This window comes from Cololabis saira, chromosome 6 (assembly GCF_033807715.1).
Source record: "Cololabis saira isolate AMF1-May2022 chromosome 6, fColSai1.1, whole genome shotgun sequence".
Classification (NCBI taxonomy): Eukaryota; Metazoa; Chordata; class Actinopteri; order Beloniformes; family Belonidae; genus Cololabis; species Cololabis saira.
Window position 1 is genome coordinate 35,365,248 of NC_084592.1, and position 22,249 is coordinate 35,387,496.

General features: G+C 44.6%; 1 protein-coding gene across 47 annotated transcripts in view; it reads left to right on the forward strand.

Moving 5' to 3' along the window:
- Window positions 1-22,249, forward strand: part of clasp1a (cytoplasmic linker associated protein 1a) — a 104,248-nt gene that overhangs the window by 33,764 nt on the left and 48,235 nt on the right. For 25 of the 47 annotated variants that reach the window (XM_061724039.1, XM_061724018.1, XM_061724020.1 and 22 more), the window contains 14 exons: window positions 5,613-5,753; window positions 6,383-6,456; window positions 7,844-7,936; window positions 8,025-8,170; window positions 11,798-11,933; window positions 13,023-13,093; window positions 14,444-14,503; window positions 14,864-14,941; window positions 15,028-15,195; window positions 16,468-16,514; window positions 18,100-18,270; window positions 19,354-19,377; window positions 21,334-21,441; window positions 21,715-21,741. In XM_061724039.1, the coding sequence (XP_061580023.1) occupies window positions 5,613-5,753; window positions 6,383-6,456; window positions 7,844-7,936; window positions 8,025-8,170; window positions 11,798-11,933; window positions 13,023-13,093; window positions 14,444-14,503; window positions 14,864-14,941; window positions 15,028-15,195; window positions 16,468-16,514; window positions 18,100-18,270; window positions 19,354-19,377; window positions 21,334-21,441; window positions 21,715-21,741 (1,344 nt within the window). The remainder of the gene's footprint in view (window positions 1-5,612; window positions 5,754-6,382; window positions 6,457-7,843; window positions 7,937-8,024; window positions 8,171-11,797; window positions 11,934-13,022; window positions 13,094-14,443; window positions 14,504-14,863; window positions 14,942-15,027; window positions 15,196-16,467; window positions 16,515-18,099; window positions 18,271-19,353; window positions 19,378-21,333; window positions 21,442-21,714; window positions 21,742-22,249) is intronic. The other 22 variants (XM_061724022.1, XM_061724068.1, XM_061724035.1 and 19 more) reach the window with 3 other exon arrangements.

Consider the following 22,249-nt stretch of genomic DNA (forward strand, 5'->3'; position numbering starts at 1 on the left):
AGCTGGTTCAGGAGTGTACTGCTATGACTTTTGGTCCTTAAAATCCTTAAAAGCTTTCTAAGATATTAAAGGATTTCCAAAATCTCAGGCCCATTCAAATATAATGGGGAAATCTTCAAATCCTTGAAAAACTTCCACCAACTTGAGACCTCACTACTTCAGCATACTTTCAGCTAGAGACTCTATTCACTCCCGGGAAGACCCGGACACTTCCGGCCGGAGGAGCTGCAGTGTTTTTATTCACAGTACTGATGCTGTATGTGCAGCTGAATCTATGTAGTTACACTGTGTATGAAAGGACACACTTTTGAACCAGTATGTAAAGGCCAACGGAGTAAAATTGATGGCTCTTTTTGCAGAAATGTTACAGAATGCCAGTATGTTAGCGCCTTCTGACGAGTTAGCAACAGTAGCTGGGGTGGGCAGAACTTACTTTTTAACTACAGACAACAGCTGCTCATCCCAGGACCACGATTCTGTGGTTTTGTCCATCGTTGCTCTGGTTGATGTGTTTATTCCGTCTTCCTCTGTGACTTCAGAAACTCCTCCTACTTTTTCACCTGGTGGTTCCTTTAATGCTCAATAAGGTGACATTCATGAAACCACATCTTTGAATAATTATTGTGTAACTTGCTTTACTGGCTTTGAGAGAATTGAAGAGGTCTGATTTATAAAAACCAAGTGGTATCACCTGGTATATGGACGTAAATAGTTGGAGATCCTGATATCCATGTTTTTGGCAGAACTGGACATTATTTTTAATGCAAGTATTGGGACTGGAATCCTGTCGCTGCACATTATTTTGATGCCGCCACCCCCATGCTCTTCAATGGGTCTGAAGTGTTTCCGCTGGTTTCCTCCAAACCTGGTTTCTGGACATGAAAACCAAACGTCTCCACCAGAGCCGCCTGGGAGATTTGCGAGGCCCTGTGCGAAATGGTGGGGGGGGGCCTGCGAAATTTTTGGGTTTTTCGGGTCGGATTGAGTGTCTTTATGTGCAATTTTTACTCTCCAATTAGCAAAATACTGGATACCTTCCCCTGCCTCATCATCATCTCTTGCCTCGACGAGGGGCCCCACGGCTGCTTGAGACCCGGTCGGATCGGTGATTTTTGTAACAAATTTATCAAACGAGCCTTTCAGAGAGGCATTAAACTCTTCCATTTCCTGACGGAAATTTCCTGACTCTTTCTCGTTCTCTCGACATTTTGTGACAGTTTGTTCCAACTCCACCGTCTGGATCAGAGCAGCTTGTGTCTGCGCTTGGTCTGATCAGTTGTTTGAACAACAGACACACGCATCATTGCACATATATTTATTGATATGCACAGACTAGTACACATTTAGGTCTGTAATGGAACGTGTCTGTTGATATTTATAAGGGAAAAAACGAAAAACAAAAACGAAAAAAAAAAAAAATTGAAAAAAAAAAAAAATTTTGAAAAAAAAAACCAAAAAAAAACCGGCCCATAGCGCGAGGCCCCTTGGGGCGCGAGGCCCCGTGCGGTCGCACGGTTCGCACACCCCTTGCGGCGGCTCTGGTCTCCACTGTGGTCTCATGTGTCCAGAGGATCCAGAAGTCTGCTGGTTAGTTCAGATGGAGTTTCAGTCGTGTCCTCTGCTGAACCTCCATGCAATGTCACGTTGAGCAGGCGGTGGTGGTCGGGGGAGGGGGTTGGTGGTGCGGGCGGAGCTGTCAAATTAGATTACAGTCAGATGGACGGCCGTTTGAAGGTTACATAGAAACAAACCCGACGCTGACGGACAGGTCCATCGTCGCTCAGACAACAGAGATCAAGGTCAGAGTTATTTATGCAGCACATTTAAAACCAACCAGGCTTCCTTTCAGGTGAAATCTAGAACTATATAAATGATGCACATTAGGTAAGCGTATGTAGGCGGAGTAAAAACACAAGTAAAAGTAAAAACTGGAATTGAAGACCAGTGAGTAGAAATAAACGGAGCAACATCAATAGTGGGAAGCTGCTCCAGACAGCCGGGCCTGGTACCAAGAAACATCTGGATCTGGGAACTGCAAGAACCTCGTGACTGGATGATCCCAGTGCTCAGCGGTATGAAGTTCACACAAATATCAGTCAATCTTTATTTTTACAGCACTTTTAAAACAACCACTGTTGACCAAAGCACTTTAAAGTTAAAATCAAATAAAAACATGGACCACCAAAATAACCGTATGACACGTAGAGACTGAAAGATGAAAACATTCCAGTAAAAAATCCAATGAAAAGAAATAAAAGTTAAAATCAGTCAATAGTTTGGATCTGAATAGAGGCGGGTCGACGAGGGAGCTTAACTCGGGGGGCGTCGTGGTCCAGAGTTCAGGCCCAGCTACAGCAGAACCGCGATCACCCCATTTTTTTCCTGCTCATCCGGGGAACCTCCAACAAAAGTTTACCTGCTAAACGGAAAGTTCTGCCAGGTCGGCGGAAGTCGAGAAAGAAAAATCACAAAGACACAAGGGAGCAGGATCATTTATAGCAGTGTTTCTCAATCCTGGTCCTCGTGGGCCCCTGTCCTGCATGTTTTAGATGCTACCCTGCTTCAGCACACCGTGATAAAAGTACCTGTGTCATCAACAGAGCTGTGCAGACCTTGATAACAAGCTAATGAGGACCTTTAATTAGAATCAGGTGTGTTGGTGCAGGGAAACATCTAAAACATGCAGGACAGGGGCCCACGAGGACCAGGATTGAGAAACACTGATATATAGTACTAAAAACAAACAAGAGCTTCAAATGAGTTGTAAATTCAACGGGGAGCCCAGGTAAAGAATAGAGGACAGGTGTTGTAGGAGACACTGTGGCTGTGAGTGGGGGTACGAGGCATTGGTGTGTTACAGAGATGGGAGGGGCTGTGGGTGTGGGTGTGAGCCGTGAACAGATAAAAGCGAACTCACCTATGGCGCTGATGAGAGTCTGGTCTGGGTTGCCAAATTTTTTGTTGACTGCAATGCAACACCACGCTGCCCAACCATTCTTCACATGCTTGATCTGTTAGTTCCTATGAAGCTCCCAGACCCCTGAGCTTCATCTGGATCTGGTTTGTTGTGGTTCCCAAGAACCAGAACCGAGCAAGGTGAGGCAGCGTTCAGTTATTCTGCTCCTCACCGGTGGAACAAACTTCCTGTAGACCTGAGGTCTGCTCCAACTGTAGATCCTTTAAATCAGGGTTAAAAACATTACTGTTTACTCAAGCGTACTCCTAAATTAAATACTTACCTGCTGTATTCTACTGCTCTTATTTTTAACAGCTTGTGCTTTTTATTATTTTACTTGTTTTTTTTATCATCTTATTCATAATTTTATTCAATCTTATTTGTTATTTACTGTCTAATTATGTTTTGCCGCTTTTAATGTCAATGTAAAGCACTTTGAATTACCTTGTGTTGAATTGTACTATATAAATAAACTTGCCTTGCCTTGCCTTCACACTTTTAGTATATTTTTCTGTCCAACCATCTTTTACTGCTATGATAGCTGTGTTACTGTAATTGAATAAACATCCTTCAAGACGCATCTGGATTTCAGTGTTTGCCACTTATTTATGGACAACTAGGACCCATCCACAGACTCAGCAGCTCGGAGATTTACTTTTTGGAAGCCGCAATAGGTGTGATGTGGTCGTGCTTCCATGTATTTGTCAGCAGGCGAGCAGCAGCGTTCTGAACAGGCTGCGAATGACTAGTGAAGTTTGGTTGATACCAAGGTAAAGGTATATAAAGGATACGAAGGTATCAAAGTACAGGGCATTACGATAATCAGGCTTTCTCAAGGTCACTACGGCTCAACAATGGCTTGACTTTTGGGAGGAGTGGAAGGTGCCAGGAGTTCACTCTGACGACAGAGTTGATTTTAAAGTGTTGACCACAGCCACACCCCGGTTTCTGACTACCTGGTTTATATGGGGGGCAAGGGCCTCAAGACCTGGGATAGATGAGGAAACTGCTGCTCGGGGGCTTGGAAGGAGCAAAACAGTTTTACAGTTTTACTCTCATTTGGAGAGAGGAAGTTTGGGGACTGCTCGTTTAATGTCGTCTAGGCCAGTGTCTCCCAACCTGGGGTCCGGGCCCCCTCTGGGGGGTCGCTAAACTTTGTCTGCTTTGAGGATATGCAGTTGTAAAAATTATATTTGCAAATGAGTCATTCATAAGACATTGTTAGTAGGGCTGTTCGATTTTGCCCAAAAATAAAATCTCGATTTTTTTCTCTCAAAATCCGATTTTCGATTGCGATTATTTTGTGAATTGACAAAAGGCAAAGAAATGATTTCAAATATGCTGTTTTTTTGTTTTTTACATTTGCCCCATTGGGCGTTAAGTGCAAACTTTGCTCTTATTAAACCAAAAATGAATGAATAAAGTGCAAAACTCTGTAAAATAAGTTGAAAAAAAGTTTTAAAAAATATAATAAAATATAAAGTTTTATCTCTGGAAAAAAAAATCAGCAAATCAGCACTTGCAAACATACAGTAAGTTATATTTCCAATTAAATAAAACAAGACATTTTCTAATTAAACTAAACTGGGTCTTTGCATGCTAAATAATAATGCAACCCATGAAGGAGGTATAGGTGTGTAATGTCAGTCATTACATTTGCTATTCACATTTGCAAGTTTTTTGCAAGGAACACGAGCCGGTCTACCGCATCTGGCTTGAGGGAGGGGAAAATCGATTAATCGAACAGCCCTAATTGTTAGTAATAATTTATGAATGTCTTGAATATTTTTTGTGTTTTTTATACACTGGTGACAAACACAGGAAATTATGTAATTCCTTATTATTATATCATTACTCAACATTTAATCTACTCCGACAGGTTGTTAAAGGAAAAAATTAAAAAAAAATGTTGGTCTCATATTAAAAGAGACATTTTTCAGAAATATTTTTATGTCCTTTTATGTCCTTTTGTGCATATTTTATACATTGGTGACATTTGGAGAAAAACAAAGTCATATGTATACTGAGTAAACCAAAGAGAAATGTATCAAAAAAACATAATTAATATTCATTTTTTCAATTAAAGACTATTTTGGTGCTAGTACGTACGGGTGGGGGTGCCTGGCTGGTCTTAGACTCAAGTAGGGGGGGGCTCCAAAGAAAAAAGGTTGGGAACCACTGGTCTAGTCAACTGTGGGTGGATTCCAGGGCAGGTGATGAACTTGGCTTGACTGGCAGATATATTTGCAGATCATCTGCATAAAGGTGATGGTCCCGGCCCATTTAAAACCTTAAAGTCTGTTCTTAAACGGGCTGGAAGCTGGCGGGGTGACAGCAGAGATAGGATTACTTGTTCACGGCTCTGGTACCAGTCAAGACACGAGCTGCAGCGTTTAACGCCAACTGGCTCGTGTGGTAATAAAGGCACGTTCGACTCATTCTGAACCGGCCTAAGTCTGGCTTCTCTCTGGCTTTCGGACTCGATTGAGACTTCATCCAGAGAAGCATCATTAACACAATACTCTGTGGAAACACAGACCTCTGCTGGAATATGTTCTGAATATCCTTTTATTCCTCCGCATAGGAGACATCTCCATCAGTGCAGGGAGGAAAACCTTCGTCTGATCAACCTTCCTCTGGTGCTCTTGTGTTGCAGACAAGAACTTTGAGGATGAGGATTCTGTGGATGGAGGCCGGTCCTCCTCCTCTTCGTCCTCCAAAGCGGCCTCGGCTGGAAGGAGGACGGCCGTGACCGCCGTTAGAAGACCCAGCTCCGCCTCCAGCACCAAGCCCACAGGTGAGCCGTGGGTCCGGGTTCACATCAGACACCTCCCTGATGAAGAGATCCGGTGTGGGTACCAGATTGTATCGGGCTGCAATATTTTCCCCGGAAGTGTCGGCCTGAAATATTTTCCCGGTCCGGCCTGAAATACTTTCCCCGGAAGTGTGCATTTTTTCCCCGCGATGGTAGTTTTTCACCATGTCTTCACATTCAAAACGTCTTTTTTGGCAATTGCGGATTAATCAGTGAGCGCTTAGTTGACGTTACATTTTTTTAATTATATTTATATAATGTATTATGACTATTTGGCTTAGACATTTACAGATTCAACAATGAGAACATATAGAGACATACACTTCTGTAAAGTCAGAAGCAGCAGATCATAGTGGAGGTAAAAGGGAGAAGAAACATATACAAGGAATTATCAGAATTATCAGTGATCTTACTAACATAGGCTAAAAAAAATATTAGAGTTAAAATATTTATTAGGGACTATTTTGGGGCACGTCATCACGTACGGGAGACAAGACGGAACGTCATCACGTACGAGAGACAAGACGGAACGTCATCACGTACGGGGGAGCCGGGAAAAAAAAGCACCGACACCGGCTCTGATGCAGCTGAGCTTTCATTTCTGTTGGCAGGTAAAGAAGCAGCAGCCGGCGCCGTCGATGAAGATGACTTCATTAAAGCCTTTGAAGACGTGCCCTCAGTCCAGGTACGCCGGCCCGTCTCCCGGGTCCATGTGGTTGATGATCTTTAGCAAGTGGTTCAGGATCGATCCCTCTGACTTCCCCATGTCAACGTTTACACCTTGAGGTTTAATGTGTGTCAACTGGAACTCCCAAAACAGTGTCTTGAAGTTTTAGATGCGAAAGCCTGGATTTATGTAGCATTTTTGATCCGTGGAGTAGATCCTTTCCGGTCCAGTCCAACGTGGGCCTGTTGTGGTCCAGTACAGATAATCCAGATAATCTGATTCAGTCTAATGTGGTCAGGTCCAGTAAATTCTGTTCAGCTCTGGTCTGTCCCAGTCTGGGCCTAATACAGTCCAGTCCAGTCTGGTCTAGTCTGGTCCATTTCGCTCTGTTACAGTCTAATCCACACCAGTCTGGAGTTGTATGGTCCAAAATGCTCAGGTCCAGTCCTGTTGTTTCAAGTCCAGTATAGTCCAGTTCAAAAATCTTCCTGAACCCTGAAGGCTGGACCAGTCGGTACCTCTGGATATGTCCTCAGATAAGTCCAAGTAGGACGCTACCAAACTTTGTGTTGGTATGTGAGACAGTTTCTTGGTACCGGCAGCACCCCCTACTGTTGAATTTGTGAATGTAAAGGAGATGAGAGGAATCTTGTCTACATGCTAAGTACCAAGTTTGATGAGGTTTGGACGTTGTGGTTAGTGATGCACCGATTGTTCGGTAACCGAAATTGTTCGGCCGAAAATGACAAAAAAACACTTTTGGTGTTCGGTGGAATAAGTGGGAAAAAAAACGAACAATTAATAACGGCGTTGTAATATAAGGAAATAGACTGGCTGCTCCCGTAACGGTTGCGCACCACAAACATAAATCGTTGGCCAACCAAAAAGTTACCACATAAGAATTTTACCAACATTCACCAGGAGGTGGAACCAAAACAACATAATGCTGGGAAATTAAAAAATGTTCAGTTTTTTATGTTCAATAAATATTTTCTACCTTGTAATTTTGTAAAAGATGTTTTTCTTTGAAAAGCATGCCTAAATCAAATGTATTTGATTTATGCAATGGTGAAAAAATTGGCAAAATAAATGAAAAACTGCGAAGAACCATGTTTGGTATTGTTCGGTATTCGGCCAAGTGTTTTATTATTATTTTCGGTTTCGGTTTCGGCCACAAATTTTCATTTCGGTGCATCACTAGTTGTGGTCAGGATCAGGATCAGTCAAGTAATCTGTTCTGATTTGACTTGAAAAGGGAGTTTTTACCAACATTGTTTGTAAAGTGCAGTGAGTTTATTACCCAGTGCTTTGTTACAGCGCGCGCACACACACACACGCACACACACACACAGGCTCGGGCGTTAAAGGTCATGTGACTAACCGACGCCCCTGTGTCTTCACGTAGATCTACTCTAACAGAGAGATGGAGGATCAGCTGACAAAGATCCGCGAAGTGCTGTCTGACGAAAAACACGACTGGGAGCACCGGGTTGTCGCGGTAACAGCGCCCTTTATATGTACTCATGACGTACTAGCGCATGAATTCAGGGCGCTACACTAACCACCGACTGTCTTCTTCTCTGCAGCTCAAAAAGGTACGATCGCTCATGATGGCCGGAGCTACTGAGCAGGAGAATTTCCCGCAACAGCTGCGACTTCTTGAGGCGCCCTTGAAGCTGTCTGCTAAAGACTTGCGCTCGCAGGTGGTCCGCGAGGCCTGCATCACACTGGGGTAAGTGCGCTAACACCGTACCAGTCCTACAATTTAGCTTGTGTTTATATACATCCATTTTTACATTTGAATAATTCCATTGTTTTCCTTCTCACAACATTCGGGATCATATCTATGAACACCAGGCGAGTGTTATCATGTGAAACTAAAGAAGCAAAGGTCCTAACACAGAGCTTTGTGGGTCTTCTCAGTTAGTACAGTCCATGTTTCAATTGTAATGATCCATCCCAGACGCCTCCGAGCCCAGAGATGTCTCCTCAGAGGTTTACATGAGACTTATTCCCTTGGCTTTCACACACAACTTCGGACTCCTGATATTATAATAATAATAATAATGATAATGACTTGGATTTATATAGCGCCCTTCAAGGCACCCAGAGCGCTTCACAGAGATCATTATTCATTCCTACACATCCTCACTGGTGGTGGTAAACTACATTGTAGCCACAGCTGCCCTGGGACAGACTGACAAAAGCGTGGCTGCCATATCGCGCCAAACGGCCCCTCCGACCACCACCAACAGGGTTTCCGCGGGGTTTTAAAAAGTATTAAAAAGTGATAAATGAAAATTGCCAAATTTAAGGCCAGTAAAAGTGTTAAATTCACTGTCAGAGCTATTATTTTTTTTTAAATTGGTATTATTTTTTAACTTTTAAATTTTAAGCAGTCTATTTTATTGTTATTCACAAAGTGAAATAAATGTGAAACATCTGGTCAACATCAATGAGTCTATAAATCTGTTCTGTATAGTGTTCTATAGGTCAAAATCTGTATTAATGTTAAAAGGTTCGTGATTAACACTTAATGTTGTGACAGTTTTTTAAAAAAATCTGAAGGTAGTGAAAAAGGTATTTAATTGGTATTAAATTTAACATAAGGATTTCTGTATAAACCCTGATACACATTCAAACACATTCACATGGGGCAAGGTGGGTAAGGTGTCTTGCCCAAGGACACTACGACAGTAACTGGGACAGAGCGGGATTCGAACCGCCGACCTTCCGATCATTGGACGACCCGCTCTACCACCTGAGTTACTGCCGCCCGATATTCTAAACAATTGAAGAAGAAACGTGCAAATCCCTTCCAACTTGTCTTTGATGAAGATTGTTTTTAAACATTTTCAAGGATTTTTCTAATACGTTTGGTGACAAAGGGGGGGGTCCTCTGTCTATCATTGCTCCTCAAATGCTAATTCTTTGTTTCCACTGGCCCTTTGGAGATGTGTATTAAACATGGATGTTCCCCTAGTGTCTTGGCCAGGAAGAACAGGCCTTTAGAGACAGCTTGATGCTTGAAAACCAGCTTTTAGTGGATATTTTCACTCCACAAACTGCATCACACAAGTTTAAGTTTTTCAACGCATGAGTGGTAAATTATGTTGTGAGAAACAGCGAAAAGACGGCTTTTGTAAGTACTGCAGATCCCGGTCTTGTCATGGACGGATGGACCTCCAGACGTGTGGAAATGAGGTGTCAAATCTTCCTGGACTCTGCTTTTGTGCCATCTTTACAACCACCGTCGTTTTTTTCCTTTTGCCCAGAAAACTGGCTTCATGGTAACTTGAGACAATTCTGAACGTTTGACAGTCAGGAAAGATATAAAATGAGACTTTTTAAATAAATGAACCCAAGAAGGGAAAAAAGGAGAATAAAAACAAGTTAAAGTAAATGTGAAAACATGTCATTGTTGTAGAAACTTTGGCTTTGATTGATCCGGCACAAGACAAAGAAGGCTCATTGGATGATTCTGCTTCCATTTGTAATCTTTTAAACGTAGAAGTCCGAATAGAAAACATGAGTATCTTTTAACTGTTAGTTTGTTGGTCATGAATCACAGGAATAAGCTAACAAATTGGGAATCATTTATGATTTAGGAGTTGGTTTTCAAGCATCTGTCGGCAGCGCTGACATTCACACGGGTCTGGAACTGATGAGCTTGTGAATCATCTCCACAACTACTTTTTCTCCACATAGTTAAGCTAATGAAAACGAGCGCTGGTCGGGTGTGAGACAGACGGCCTTAAAAACATCTATCAGCCCTAATCTGGCGGGGCGGAACGTAGCTGGCGACATTTAAAGAGCAGCGTTTTGGTAAATGGAGTGATGGATGATGGGAGCTGTTGTCCCCGCTAATGTCTCACCATAGTCCAGGATCACAGCCCCCGTCCCACTGGAGATCTGTCCAGAATGATCTTCTGGTACAGAACGATCGTGGGTTCATGTACCAGCCCTCGTTAATACATTTGCTTCATAAACGTGTACGTACAATATGTTTGAAGGCGGGATGGCTCAGTTCCTGCTGCATGTTTGGATGTGCCGCTGCTCCAACATACCTGGATCATTAACAGACTGGTGCATCAAACTTACATTTGTAAGTGTTAGCAGGTACAATTAAAGAAACAGAGGTCCTCATCCAGAACCTTGTGGTAGCCCAGAGGGGAACAGCTGATGGAGTTGTGAGAGAGGAGTGTTGTTCTTTTCTGCTATGATGGACCGGCAGACCAGTTCAGCACATGGACTTTTGGATGCAATATTTGATACCATCCTATTGAGAGATGTAACGTCTTCCCCTCCTCCGAGGGGGGTCTTAACCGCAGATCAGGTCTAATGCGGAAAAAACGCGGGAGGGGTTTGTAGATCACGTAACCTGAGTACAACCCACCAGGGAAGTTTTATTTACCATTATTATTTTATGAAATAAGCTGATGAGAGTAACAGCAGCAGCAGAACGTCCCAGGGAGGATCTATATCTGCAAGATGAGTAACTGGGGAGACGAGGAGATCCACGAGCTGCTCAGCCCCGGACCTGAGGACGCCATAAACCGGCATAAGTCCGGAACCTCAAACAATGATGGTCCATTGTTTGAACAATTGAATACAAAAACGACAAACGGGGTCTTTGCAAGAACCAGAACCCGGCCAAAAAACACTCATCCTGATGTTCATCCATCCTCGTTTTGAAAACTACACCGTCTGACGGTGATAAATCCTGCTGAAGGAGGACACTACGTCATTCCCCAAGCATTGTCCAGCGATATTAGCGGGATCCAACCTAAAAACGCCTGAGGACTCCGTCTAGAAGCAAATGTTGCTCTGAAACCTGAAGACGGCTTCCGATATTGATTCTTCCTGTCCAGATGTGGAAGCTCTGTTGTTCAGAGAAGCGGAGCTGCTGCCTGTAAAAATCCCCCTGAAACAATGTTCATGAGACGTTTTACTGCCATCAACTTCAAAATAACCTAATTTGTTCTGAAGATGGAACATTTACTGTGCTTACTGTGTTACTTTGAAGAAAACGTGGGTTTATGATGCTTGGAAATGATTGTATTCTGTTTATTTACATTCTGGGACTTAAAAAAAAGGGCGAATGCAGACAGGAACTTTGTAGAGGCCAAGAGAACGATACACCGCAACAAAGACAAGTGGTTGAGGGGATTTCCACAGAATCACTTCATTTTGTTTATATTTAGGTTTTACACAACATTCCAGCTTCTTTGGACTTGAGGTTGTGTATAATAGCTGTGAGACACTAGTTTTCCTCCCAACATGTGTGTGTTTATAACCTGAAGAGAGGGCAAGGACACTTGCACGCAACAGATCATCTGAGGGTTTCTTTCTCTGTCAGGTATTTGTCATCAAAGCTGGGAAACAAGTTTGACCACGGAGCGGAGACCGTGATGCCCACCCTGCTGAACCTGGTGCCCAACAGTGCCAAAGTCATGGCCACGTCCGGGGTGGCCACCATCCGCCTCATCCTCCGGGTGAGAGATCACGGGAGGGCTGGAACTCCCAGACCTCAACCCCATCATCCTGTATATGCTCATGTGCAAAAGTTAGCATCTCTTAACCCGGTTATTTTTAATTTAAAACCATCCAGCCTGCTAATCTGACACCTATGAGAAGTTGAAAAAACTTGCTGGGTCTCTACCGACCACTAGGGTCCGGACCCAGACCTGTTTTGATCTCTATAATTAGATTTTACATCCATGTCGACTGTACGGGTTTATTTTATGAATATTTTTACGATCTGGAGTTATGTAAAACACCAGCTAATGGCTAGCTGGTTGGTTTAGCTACCTAGCGATTAGCTTTGTGTTGACTTTTGACTTGCAAATTAAGACTTAACGGATCGTGGTCATTTGGTGATTTCATTAACAGACCACCATGACTGGCAGGTTGGTTTGGAGGGATCCGAGGATGAAGCTAAAAACAAGCAGTCTGTGCTGACTGTGCGCGAGCTAATCGTGACCAAAATACATTTAACAACAGAAGGTTTTATTTTAAATGTTGTTCAGCTGCAAAGATCCTGTAGGGTGGATCTGCTGATGGCCCAGAATCCATGCAGGTCATTTCTGGAAGTCTGCTGGGACTGCAGGGTGACTTAAACAGCAGCTATGGGCTAGCTGTCATAGCTTGCCAGGTTGCCTTAAGTCAAAGTTAGCTGCAGCTAGCAGCTCCTCCAGCAGATCCCCGCCCTCTTGACAGTATAACCTCCGCCTGTCAAAGGTTTTAGTGCTGAATCAGAAATTAGCGCTACGTTTAGCTGTCGCTGCGTTCATACAGACTTGGTAGCATGGCCATGTCTGATGTGATAACTACTGAGCTGCCTGTCAATCTCAAGGCTACGCCTCATACTATAATAAACCTGCATAAGTGACAACTGAGTCCAGTCGTGGAGTTGAGTCTAATATTAATATTTTGTTTAACACACACAATAAAAGGAAACATTGGATTAGAGTCGGGGCTACTAACTTTTGCAGATGACTGCTTAAAAACACCAAAAAAAACGTAGGACGTAATGAAGACGTCTTTCAGGGGTGAGACTCACGTTTCTGTGTTTTGTCTTCCAGCACACACACTTCCCCCGGCTCATCCCCATCATCACCAGTAACTGCACCTCCAAATCAGTGGCGGTCCGACGGTGAGACCACCTTTCTGTCCTCCTCTCAATGAAGATAAGGTCTCTGTCCTTGCAGTGTCTGCAGGTCGCTTGTAGCCCCGTAAGATTCGAAGTATCTCACCCTGGTGAGAAACAAGATTACTCTAGAATGGCGGCGCCCAGGGACGGATCTAGGATGTCAGGAGATCCGGGGCTTAGCCCCCAGGGGGGGGGGTGCTCAGGTTGTGAAAATGTGAACAAAAAGCACTGGACAACAAATTCAGACCTTTTTACTATAGAAATGTTACAATAGTCAGCAGCTGCTTGAACTGGTTTCTTTCGTCAGAAAAAGTAAAAAAAAAAAATGGTTTTTCCGGTCTGGCGCCGTTTTCCCACTCGTTTGGACGTACAGTAGCTACAGCTCGGTTTGCAATAGCTCTCTACCACTACCAAAAGTTTTCTACCACTTTTAAATACACCTGGTATGTCCAAATTTTGGGAGATTTCTCTCCACTTTTGTCCCTTTTTATTGAGGTCACAATAGTCCTGCAGTCTTGTATCCCACAGTTCCTCACTCAGACTCACAGCCAAAATAATTTTTTCTTCAATCTCGTCTCTGATCTGCAACCAGCGAGTTTTTTTTCACCCTCCACCACCTTCTCTCCTATTGGACACCGCCGAGATGCCGTCACAGCACGGCACGGTGAAATTAAAAAATGTTCAATTTGGGCGCATGCAAATATTTTAAGATATTTAGATAATTTTAGATCATTTTAGATATTTTTAGATAATTTGCGGCGCAGTATCAGGCCAGCAGAGATCATTTTAGATGCTTCCCTTGCCCTGAATGCATTAAGTGACGGGAGCATTATTTTATTATTTATTTTATTATAGATCCGCCTCTGGCGGCGCCCTAGTGGCAGCCTCGTGTAGCGTCTGTAGTTGTTGCGTGCTGGTCTACGTTACTGGGAGGACGCTACCAAACATCTCACTTTCTGGGTTGAAGATGACGAAGACATAAGAAAAACCACAGTTCCTCTACTGACCACTAGGGTCTGGATCCAGACCTGCAGTTCCTCTACTGACCACTAGGGTCTGGATCCAGACCTGCAGATCCTCTACTGACCACTAGGGTCTGGATCCAGACCTGCAGTTCCTCTACTGACCACTGGCTGTAGCTAGAAACCCCTTGATTCTTTGTCCAGGTTCCCTCCACTGGTCTCAGCGTGGTTAGCTGAAGCTGCAATGTGATGGTTTCCTGGTGTTGGGGTTAACAAGGATTCTATCCACATCACTATTGCATTTTTAGTGGATACAGAATAAACATTGAGGGGTGTTTCTGTTCCTGATGAGATGGTTCTGGTGATACGTGCATGTGTTCTCCATTTTCAGGCGCTCCTTTGAGTTCTTGGATCTCATGTTGCAGGAATGGCACACGAATACGCTGGAGAGGTGAGCACCACCACGTCGTTGGACGTGTCTGCTTTGAGCTGGATCGGGTTTGTGGGGGGTGTGAAGGTGGGGGCGTATAATGTGGGGGGCGGGGGGCGGGGTGTAAAGGCGGGGGTTTTGATGGGTGGTGTGTCGCAGACATGCTTCCTGTCCTCTGATGACATTTCAGTTCGCCACCGTTAGCGTTGGCTGAGCGCCGGCTTGGCGCGTCCCTGATGAGGCTCGTTTAATTGATGAGTCCTCAGAGAACCTTCATCATCAGGACCGCCACCCCTGTCGCCGTGACGACAGCAGCAGAGACTTTAAAAAGCCCTGTGGGGTTTCGTCTCCAGTCTTCACCATGTTCCCTTACTATCCCAGACACGTAGCCGTCCTGACCGAGACCATCAAGAAGGGCGTCCACGACGCCGACTCCGAGGCCAGATCCGTTGCAAGAAAGTGAGTCTTCTTCTGAACTTCCCATCTTCACAAAGATGAGCTGAGATAAAACCCGTCTCCCCTGCTCTGCACGTATTCGTCCATAGGTGCTACTGGGGTTTCCATGGTCACTACAGTCGGGAGGCGGAGCATCTGTTCCAGGCGCTGGAGTCCACGTACCAGAAGGCCCTCCAGTCCCACCTCAAGAGCTCGGACAGCATTGTGTCCCTGCCCCAGTCGGACCGGTCGTCCTCGTCGTCACAGGAGAGTCTGAAGTAAGAACTTCACTATATCCTTCCAGAACCCTGGTTCTTTTATTTTTCATGGCTCTGATGTAGATCTGCTGCTGTGTTTGGGATCATGTCCTGTCACATGACCATTTTAAATGATAGTTTACACCCTTTGCACAGTGAATTTCAGTTTCTCCCCTCTGGACGGAGGTTGTCAGTCCCATTTTGTAAAACAAAACGTTATAAAAACAGCTTTGTTCCAGCTGCAGTTACACTGGTGAACAAGCTGTAGTTTGCACAAAAGTTGCACAAGTCACTTTTCGGAGCACGATGTATTTTACAATGTTTTTATCTTATTGCTCTTATCCATTCCTAACTTGGAGGAAATTTTTCTCTTGGTGTTTTAATTCTTTTTTAGCCTCATGTCTTTTATTTCTTATATTTATTTCATGAACTGCAGCACTTTCTGTCGAGCCGAAGCTGTCTCTTGTTTTATGTGTATGTGTTCTTCTTAAATGTCTTGTTCCTGAACTGATTGTTTGTTTTCTGTTGCTTGTTTAACTCTCGACTGCAAAACCAGTTTACCCTTGGGTATCAATAAAGTAACCTGAACCTGAACCGGAACATGTCGGAGAGATGTCCTCACGTTGGTCTCTCCATGGTAAACAGAGGAGTTCATGGGTGTCCATTAGCTGAGGTCCAACTGTGTGTGTCTCCGTTACTGGGAACCTTGAAGTCAGAGCCGAGTATTGTCCTGACCTGATTTTGCCCTCCACTGGTTGGTAGCCGCTAAAACAAACAAAAGAGGGGGGGGGGGGATAAACTGTCCCGACTGAATATGTCGCCGCAGGTTAGTGGATCCTACCAGGACCTACACGTCACTGAGACGCGACAACTAAAAGATCTGAAACCGATGGCTCTGGTGCAGCTCAGGTTCCACCCCAGACCACCACCCGTCCATCACCGTGTTTGACAGTGGGTTCTAGCTGGTTCTGCTGGTCTTCTCCAACCACAGTTCTGGACATAAAGACCAACCATCTCCACTCTGGTCTCATCTGTCCAGAGGACGTTCCAGAAACCGAAACCCTTCACTGCCAAGCAGGGTGGTGAAGGGGTGGTGGTCTGGGATTTTCTGATGTGTCATGGACTTGAAAGTTTAACCTGCTCACAGAGATCTGGAGGTTGTGACGTGGAGCTGTTTGGGTTTTGGGTAAATTAATGGGGAAGTCCTGGAAGAAGACAACAGTCTGTGAATGAATGAAGGAGTGAAAGACGACTATGTGGAGATGGTTTCCTAACCTTGTTTCTTGTTTTCAGCCGGCCGTTGTCAGTGAAGAGCGTGATCGGAGGCAGCATCACTCGCAGTAAGTCGCTGTGTTTCCTCTCTGAGCTTCAGGATTGACCTCCAGTTCATCCAGCCAGAACCTCCTCATCGTAGGGTCTTTGGCTGGATGGGGGAGGTGACGTCGTGTCTGATGGGAACCGTGATCAGATTCTAAACACCAGCTGTTTCCTCAGAGTTGATAACTAGCTTCGTATTTAGGGCTTGTTAGCTAGTTATTAGTTAGCACCAGTTATTAGATAGCAAAGCTATTTTGTTAGCATTTCATTTGCTAATGTTACTTTTAAATGAGTTCATCAACACATCATAAGACTAGAATGCAGATACCACAGAAAACCGTAATAATGGCGACCAGCTGCTACATGCTAACACTAGCATGATAGTGGTTTAAAATTTGCACTCCAAAGATTGTAACTGGAAGGATCCCCATTTGCCTGACCACCAGAAACCAGATTCATGCAAGACTGAGATGAACAAGGATAATGATTGATCACCCAGACCGTTCAGGGGGTCCAGTTGCCTTTGATGGAAGTCTTTGAGGTCAATCATGAGCCGGATGACTGAGAACCCACCTCAGTTTACAGATGGCGTAGCTGGTGAACATCCTGGCACACGAGCTTTGCTGTGCTCTGAGTTGACCTTTGACCTGGTGTTCAGTTCTTGTGGGTCTGAGCTGCTCCTCAAATGGCCTTGCACACCTTAGAAAACTGGCGTTGAGATGGCTGACGTACATGATGTTGACGCACATGACGGTGACGTACATCAGTGGTCCCCAACCTTTTCTGAACCACGGACCGGTTTAATGTCTGACAATATTTTCACGGCCCAATCTAAAGGTGTAGTTGATAAAAACTAAATAAAATGGCAAGATCCGCATTAAAAACTGTGGTATTTTCTCTATTTCTATAAATGTGTTTTTATGTCTCATTAACGTTATTTAAAGCCAGGCTTTTGTTTTATTTATTAAGGAGACTGATATTTAGTGCTTTTATTTTGAAGGCGTCTCGCCGAGACCTTGTAAACATCCGGCGCTTCGGACTTTAATGGTAAAAATTTAAGTTTAAGTATGTCTGAAAGACTAAACTAGTGTCGGGAATGCTACGGTGGTGCCCAACTGACACAAAAAGCACCTTCTGATAAGGATTTGTTTTCTTTGCAAATGTTATGCCGTATTTATGTCCATATTGAGTTTGGCTGTCATGGTTACTCATGTATTGTGGTTAGCGGTAGGCCTGATTTATGGTTCCGCGTTAAATCGACGGCGTAGGTTGCGGATGACGGTGACGTACATGACGGTGACGTACATGACGGTGACGTACGTGACGGTGACGTACATGACGGTGACGTACGTGACGGTGACGTACGTGACGGTGACGTACATGACGGTGACGTACATGACGGTGACGTACATGACGGTGACGTACATGACGGTGACGTACGTGACGGTGACGTACGTGACGGTGACGTACGTGACGGTGACGTACGTGACGGTGACGTACGTGACGGTGACGTACATGACGGTGACGTACATGACGGTGACGTACATGACGGTGACGTACATGACGGTGACGTACATGACTCCGGGTCTCTTTTGTGCTCTCCTCCAGGTAAGCTGGTTGGCTCCAGGGTCTCCACCACTCCCGGCTCTCTCCAGCGTTCCCGTAGTGACATTGATGTGAACGCCGCCTCCAGTGCCAAATCACGTCTGTCCACCGTTCCCGCTTCCTCGCCGTTCGGCTCCGCCGCCACCCTCCCCCCCGGATCGTACGCCTCGCTGGGTGAGCTGTCAGCCTTCATGCTCTGATCATCCGTGAGCTTCCTCCTGCTTAAATGTGTTTCATACAGCTTCCAGCACAAACCGGAGGCTTTAAGACGTAAGAGTCTTCTTTTACAGTCCATGTCCTGACTTGTGGAACAGCTGATTCGGTGCTTCACTGGGGAAGATGTCTTTGTACCGATTAGTTCCATCAAAGATGGAAAAACCCTCAATGAAAAAACTCGAAACTGACCAAAGTAATAATGAATGATTATCTGAACGTGGACCAACAGCATCATTTAAACTAATGGAGCTGTCCTGGACAGAGGCGACCCTCAAGAGACATGTCCACACCTCTCCAGGTGTCTCAGGTCTGAAGGGTTCTTCTCTAGACTCCAGGATCCAGATGTTTCTACAGATGTTCATCTGGACTCATAGAAAGACACTTCAGAAAAGTCCAGTGTTTGGTTCTGAGTGGTTCTTCTTTTCCCCCTTTACTCCTCTTTTTCACTGTGTTCTCCTTTTCCCCATCTTTCTCCCTCTTTTCCCCCTTTCTTTTCCTCTTTTTCCCCTCTTCCTTTTTTTCTCCTCTTTTTCTCCCTTTTTCCCTCTTTTCCCTTTTCTTTTCTTTTCCTCTTTTCCCTCACTTTAAAACTTAAAAATTGCTCTTTTTGCGCGAAAGAATAAACGACTTGAAATATTTAACCATAAAAAGAACTTTTGACTTCCTGAACTCACAAACCTGAATTATATGTTTTTTTCCTTTTCAGCCACCCCCCCCCCCCCCCTTCGCCTTCGCCCCCAAAACCCTAACCCTAACAATAGACACCCCTGCATTAAAAGTTTAGTTCAGAAATCCAACCTCCACAAACTAACTTTGTGAGGAACACCTTCGTAGTTCAGCAGTCGCTTCTCCTGAGTTCCAGTTGTTCACATTAAAGAACTCGGAGGCTGAACTCGAACTCTGGCGCCCCCTGGTGGCTCGGAGCTCCTCCACCACTGGGAGGAATCCGAGCGTGTTCTCAGCGTTCCTCTTGGACTTCTACTAACGTCTCCCTCTATCTCCTCCCACTCTGCTGCTCTGCCTTTCTTAAATGCCCTAAAGATGGCACCCCTGGTAGAAGCGATGGTAAGAACTGTGTTTTGTGTCTGAAGCTCCACACTCAGGTGTTTACATCCTCTCCTCATCTGTGTTCTCTTTTCCTGTCTTTGTTCCCTGGAATGTTCTCCAGTCATGTGGAACTCTGCATGGAGCATCTGCATGGACTTCCTGTCTGACTGTGACCCCTAGCAACCGAAGCCATCAGATCAGTGTGGATGTTTTAAGTGGATAGAAAAGGCTTTTCATCCAGCCGTGAACCGTGAAAACGTTTGATGCCTTCAGAGGCCAGAAAACTGCGTTTCTCCATTAATGGCAGATAAAATGTGATCCAACCGGACACAGATGTGACATACTCGGGTCTGGAGGTGAACGTGAACCCTTGAGGCTACCTGCTGGTTGAAGTTCCTTCAGCAGCAGTGACTTCAACAAGTTCCACTGTCGTGTCATTGCATGTACTTGATCACATGACATGTTAAAACAGATCTGACGGACCGGCGTTACTGGTACTAAAGTTAGATGAGCCTGAACAGGCCCAGTTCCAGTTTGACAGAAGGCGCAGGTCTTGACACGACCACAAGGACGTAACTGCTCGCTTCCTCCTGGAGGGTATCTGATAGGGCTGGGCGATATGGACCAAAAGTCATATCTCGATATTATATTTTCTAGCTGAATGGCGATACTCGATATATATCTCGATATTTTTTCTGTGCCTTAATTGGGGTTTCCCCCAAAGCATTATAGCATAGCATCTCTGTTAGCATCATTTTTTTCTGAGGCAAACCCTTAAAAAAACAGTCAGTTTTAATACAAAGCCTCGTGCCAAATGTCACACAGGTTTTATTAACAGAGGTCTGCACAATATCAAAATGTATAAAACAAATGAAATAAAAATAAACTGCCTGCATATAGAGAATAAAAATGCTTCTTGAAGAAAATAAAACAAATATCCCTTTCCTGCATAACAATTAAATTAAAATACACTGCAATTAATACAATGTAGACAGTAACAGGCAGACTTTTCCACTGAGGTTGACAGTTGTGCAAATAACAAAACATTTGTGCAAATCTCAAATAAAACATTCAAGTCAATTTGTCACAAAATAACCTATATCAAAATCATAAATTTTTTATTTATTTTTTTTAAATCGCTATAAACGATATTGTCTCGTACCATATCACGTTTGAAAATATATCGATATATATTAAAATCTCGATATATCGCCCAGCCCTAGTATCTGAACCTGCAGTAGTTGATATTGTCCTAGTCTGCCAGCAGGAGCTGTTCTCAGGTGTAACGGTACAGCAGGTATTCTGCAAACCTTTGATACTGAGCTCATCAGAAACCAGGTTCATGACACTTTTATCTCCAAACAAGCTTTCTGAGCTGCATGAAGATCTTACCAAGGGTGGGAGGGGTCGTGTGGGACAGGTTTGGTGTGTGAATACCGTCATGGAGCTCCTTGATGTCCAGATGGCACTTGACCTGTTGTCGTGGCGACCTGGCGCTGTGGCGCTGCCTGCAGACAGGTGGCGGTTCTCTCACGCCTTCAGTCTCTTACCTTCAGTGAGAACCACATTTGAAACTGTTAACGTTGACCGTGTAAACACAACTGCACCCTCCTGGAGGTCCTGTAACCAGGGAGACCAAAACCATTTCTGTTCCAGACTGTAAATATGTTTATTTCTGCTGTAAAGTTGAAGATTTTAACCGGGAGATGAACTCACTGTTTGACCTGGACCCTAGCGGCCCGTAGAGGAGCCGCAGGTCTGGATCTGGACCCTAGCGGCCCGTAGAGGAGGCACCTTTGGTTGAACGCTATCTTGAACCCTAACCCTGACTATTCTCAGCTTCTCTGTCATCCTCTTGTCCAGGTCTTCGTCTTCCTGTCTCATCGTCCTCCAGCGTCTCTCTGCAGGGTCTGGGGTGTCATGCTCATTGTTTACACGTCCTCTTGTGTCTTCTGTCTCTGGTTTGGTCTGCAGGTCGTGTTCGTACGAGAAGACAGAGCTCAGGCAGTGTGGGCGGAGCCAGTCCGTCTGTGGTGGACAGCAGGGGGCGGAGCAGAGCCAAGATGGTCTCTCAGTCCCAGCGTACGTACACACTCCTCCAAGGCTTTTGACGTCTTCCTGTACCGTCCACATTTGTGTCTTCAGTATAGAAGAGTTTGTCGTCTGAGATCTTGTATTTTTGAGCGTGTTTGCATCCATGCATGCTCGTCCAAACGTTTAGGGTTTTGGTGTCAGCCAACATGTCAGCCACCCAGAGTGCATGCTGGGTAAAAGTCAATGAACATAACTCCCTCTGTCCCATTTTGACCGTTCTTGATCTCCATCTCGTCCTGCCTTATTGCTTCCATCACCCAGGATCCAGATCAGCCAATCCCATCAGTGGTAAGGCCTCAGCTCATCCAGTCACATGTCGGACGCGTCATGTCTCTGCTCGCCACCATCCTCTCTGCTCCTTACGTTTGTTTCTCTGTCTGCAGTCATGAGGAAAAGTTTGTACCCCTTGTTTGGTTCAGTTAGGCAAATACAACTCCAGATAGGTAACATTTGAAGAGTTCTTGCGCCACCAAGGACAGCAGGATGAAAAGCAGCTCCAGACCATCACCCCTGCACCGCCGTGTCTCAGGCCTGTCGGTCTGGCATGGAGGTCTAGCACTTACTCCAGTTACCACCGCTGATGTCTTTCTCTCGTAGCATTGTGTTAACACTAGGGGTGTGCAAACAAGGCTACCTCACGATTCGATTCGATTTCGATTATTGGAGCTTCGATTCTTCGATTCTTCGATTATAACGATTTTCGATTCGATTATTGGTGCCACGATTCTTCGATTATTGTGATTTTTAAGGCTTTTTTTCCATACAAGATTGATTTTGTCTTCATCTGTGGCTACAT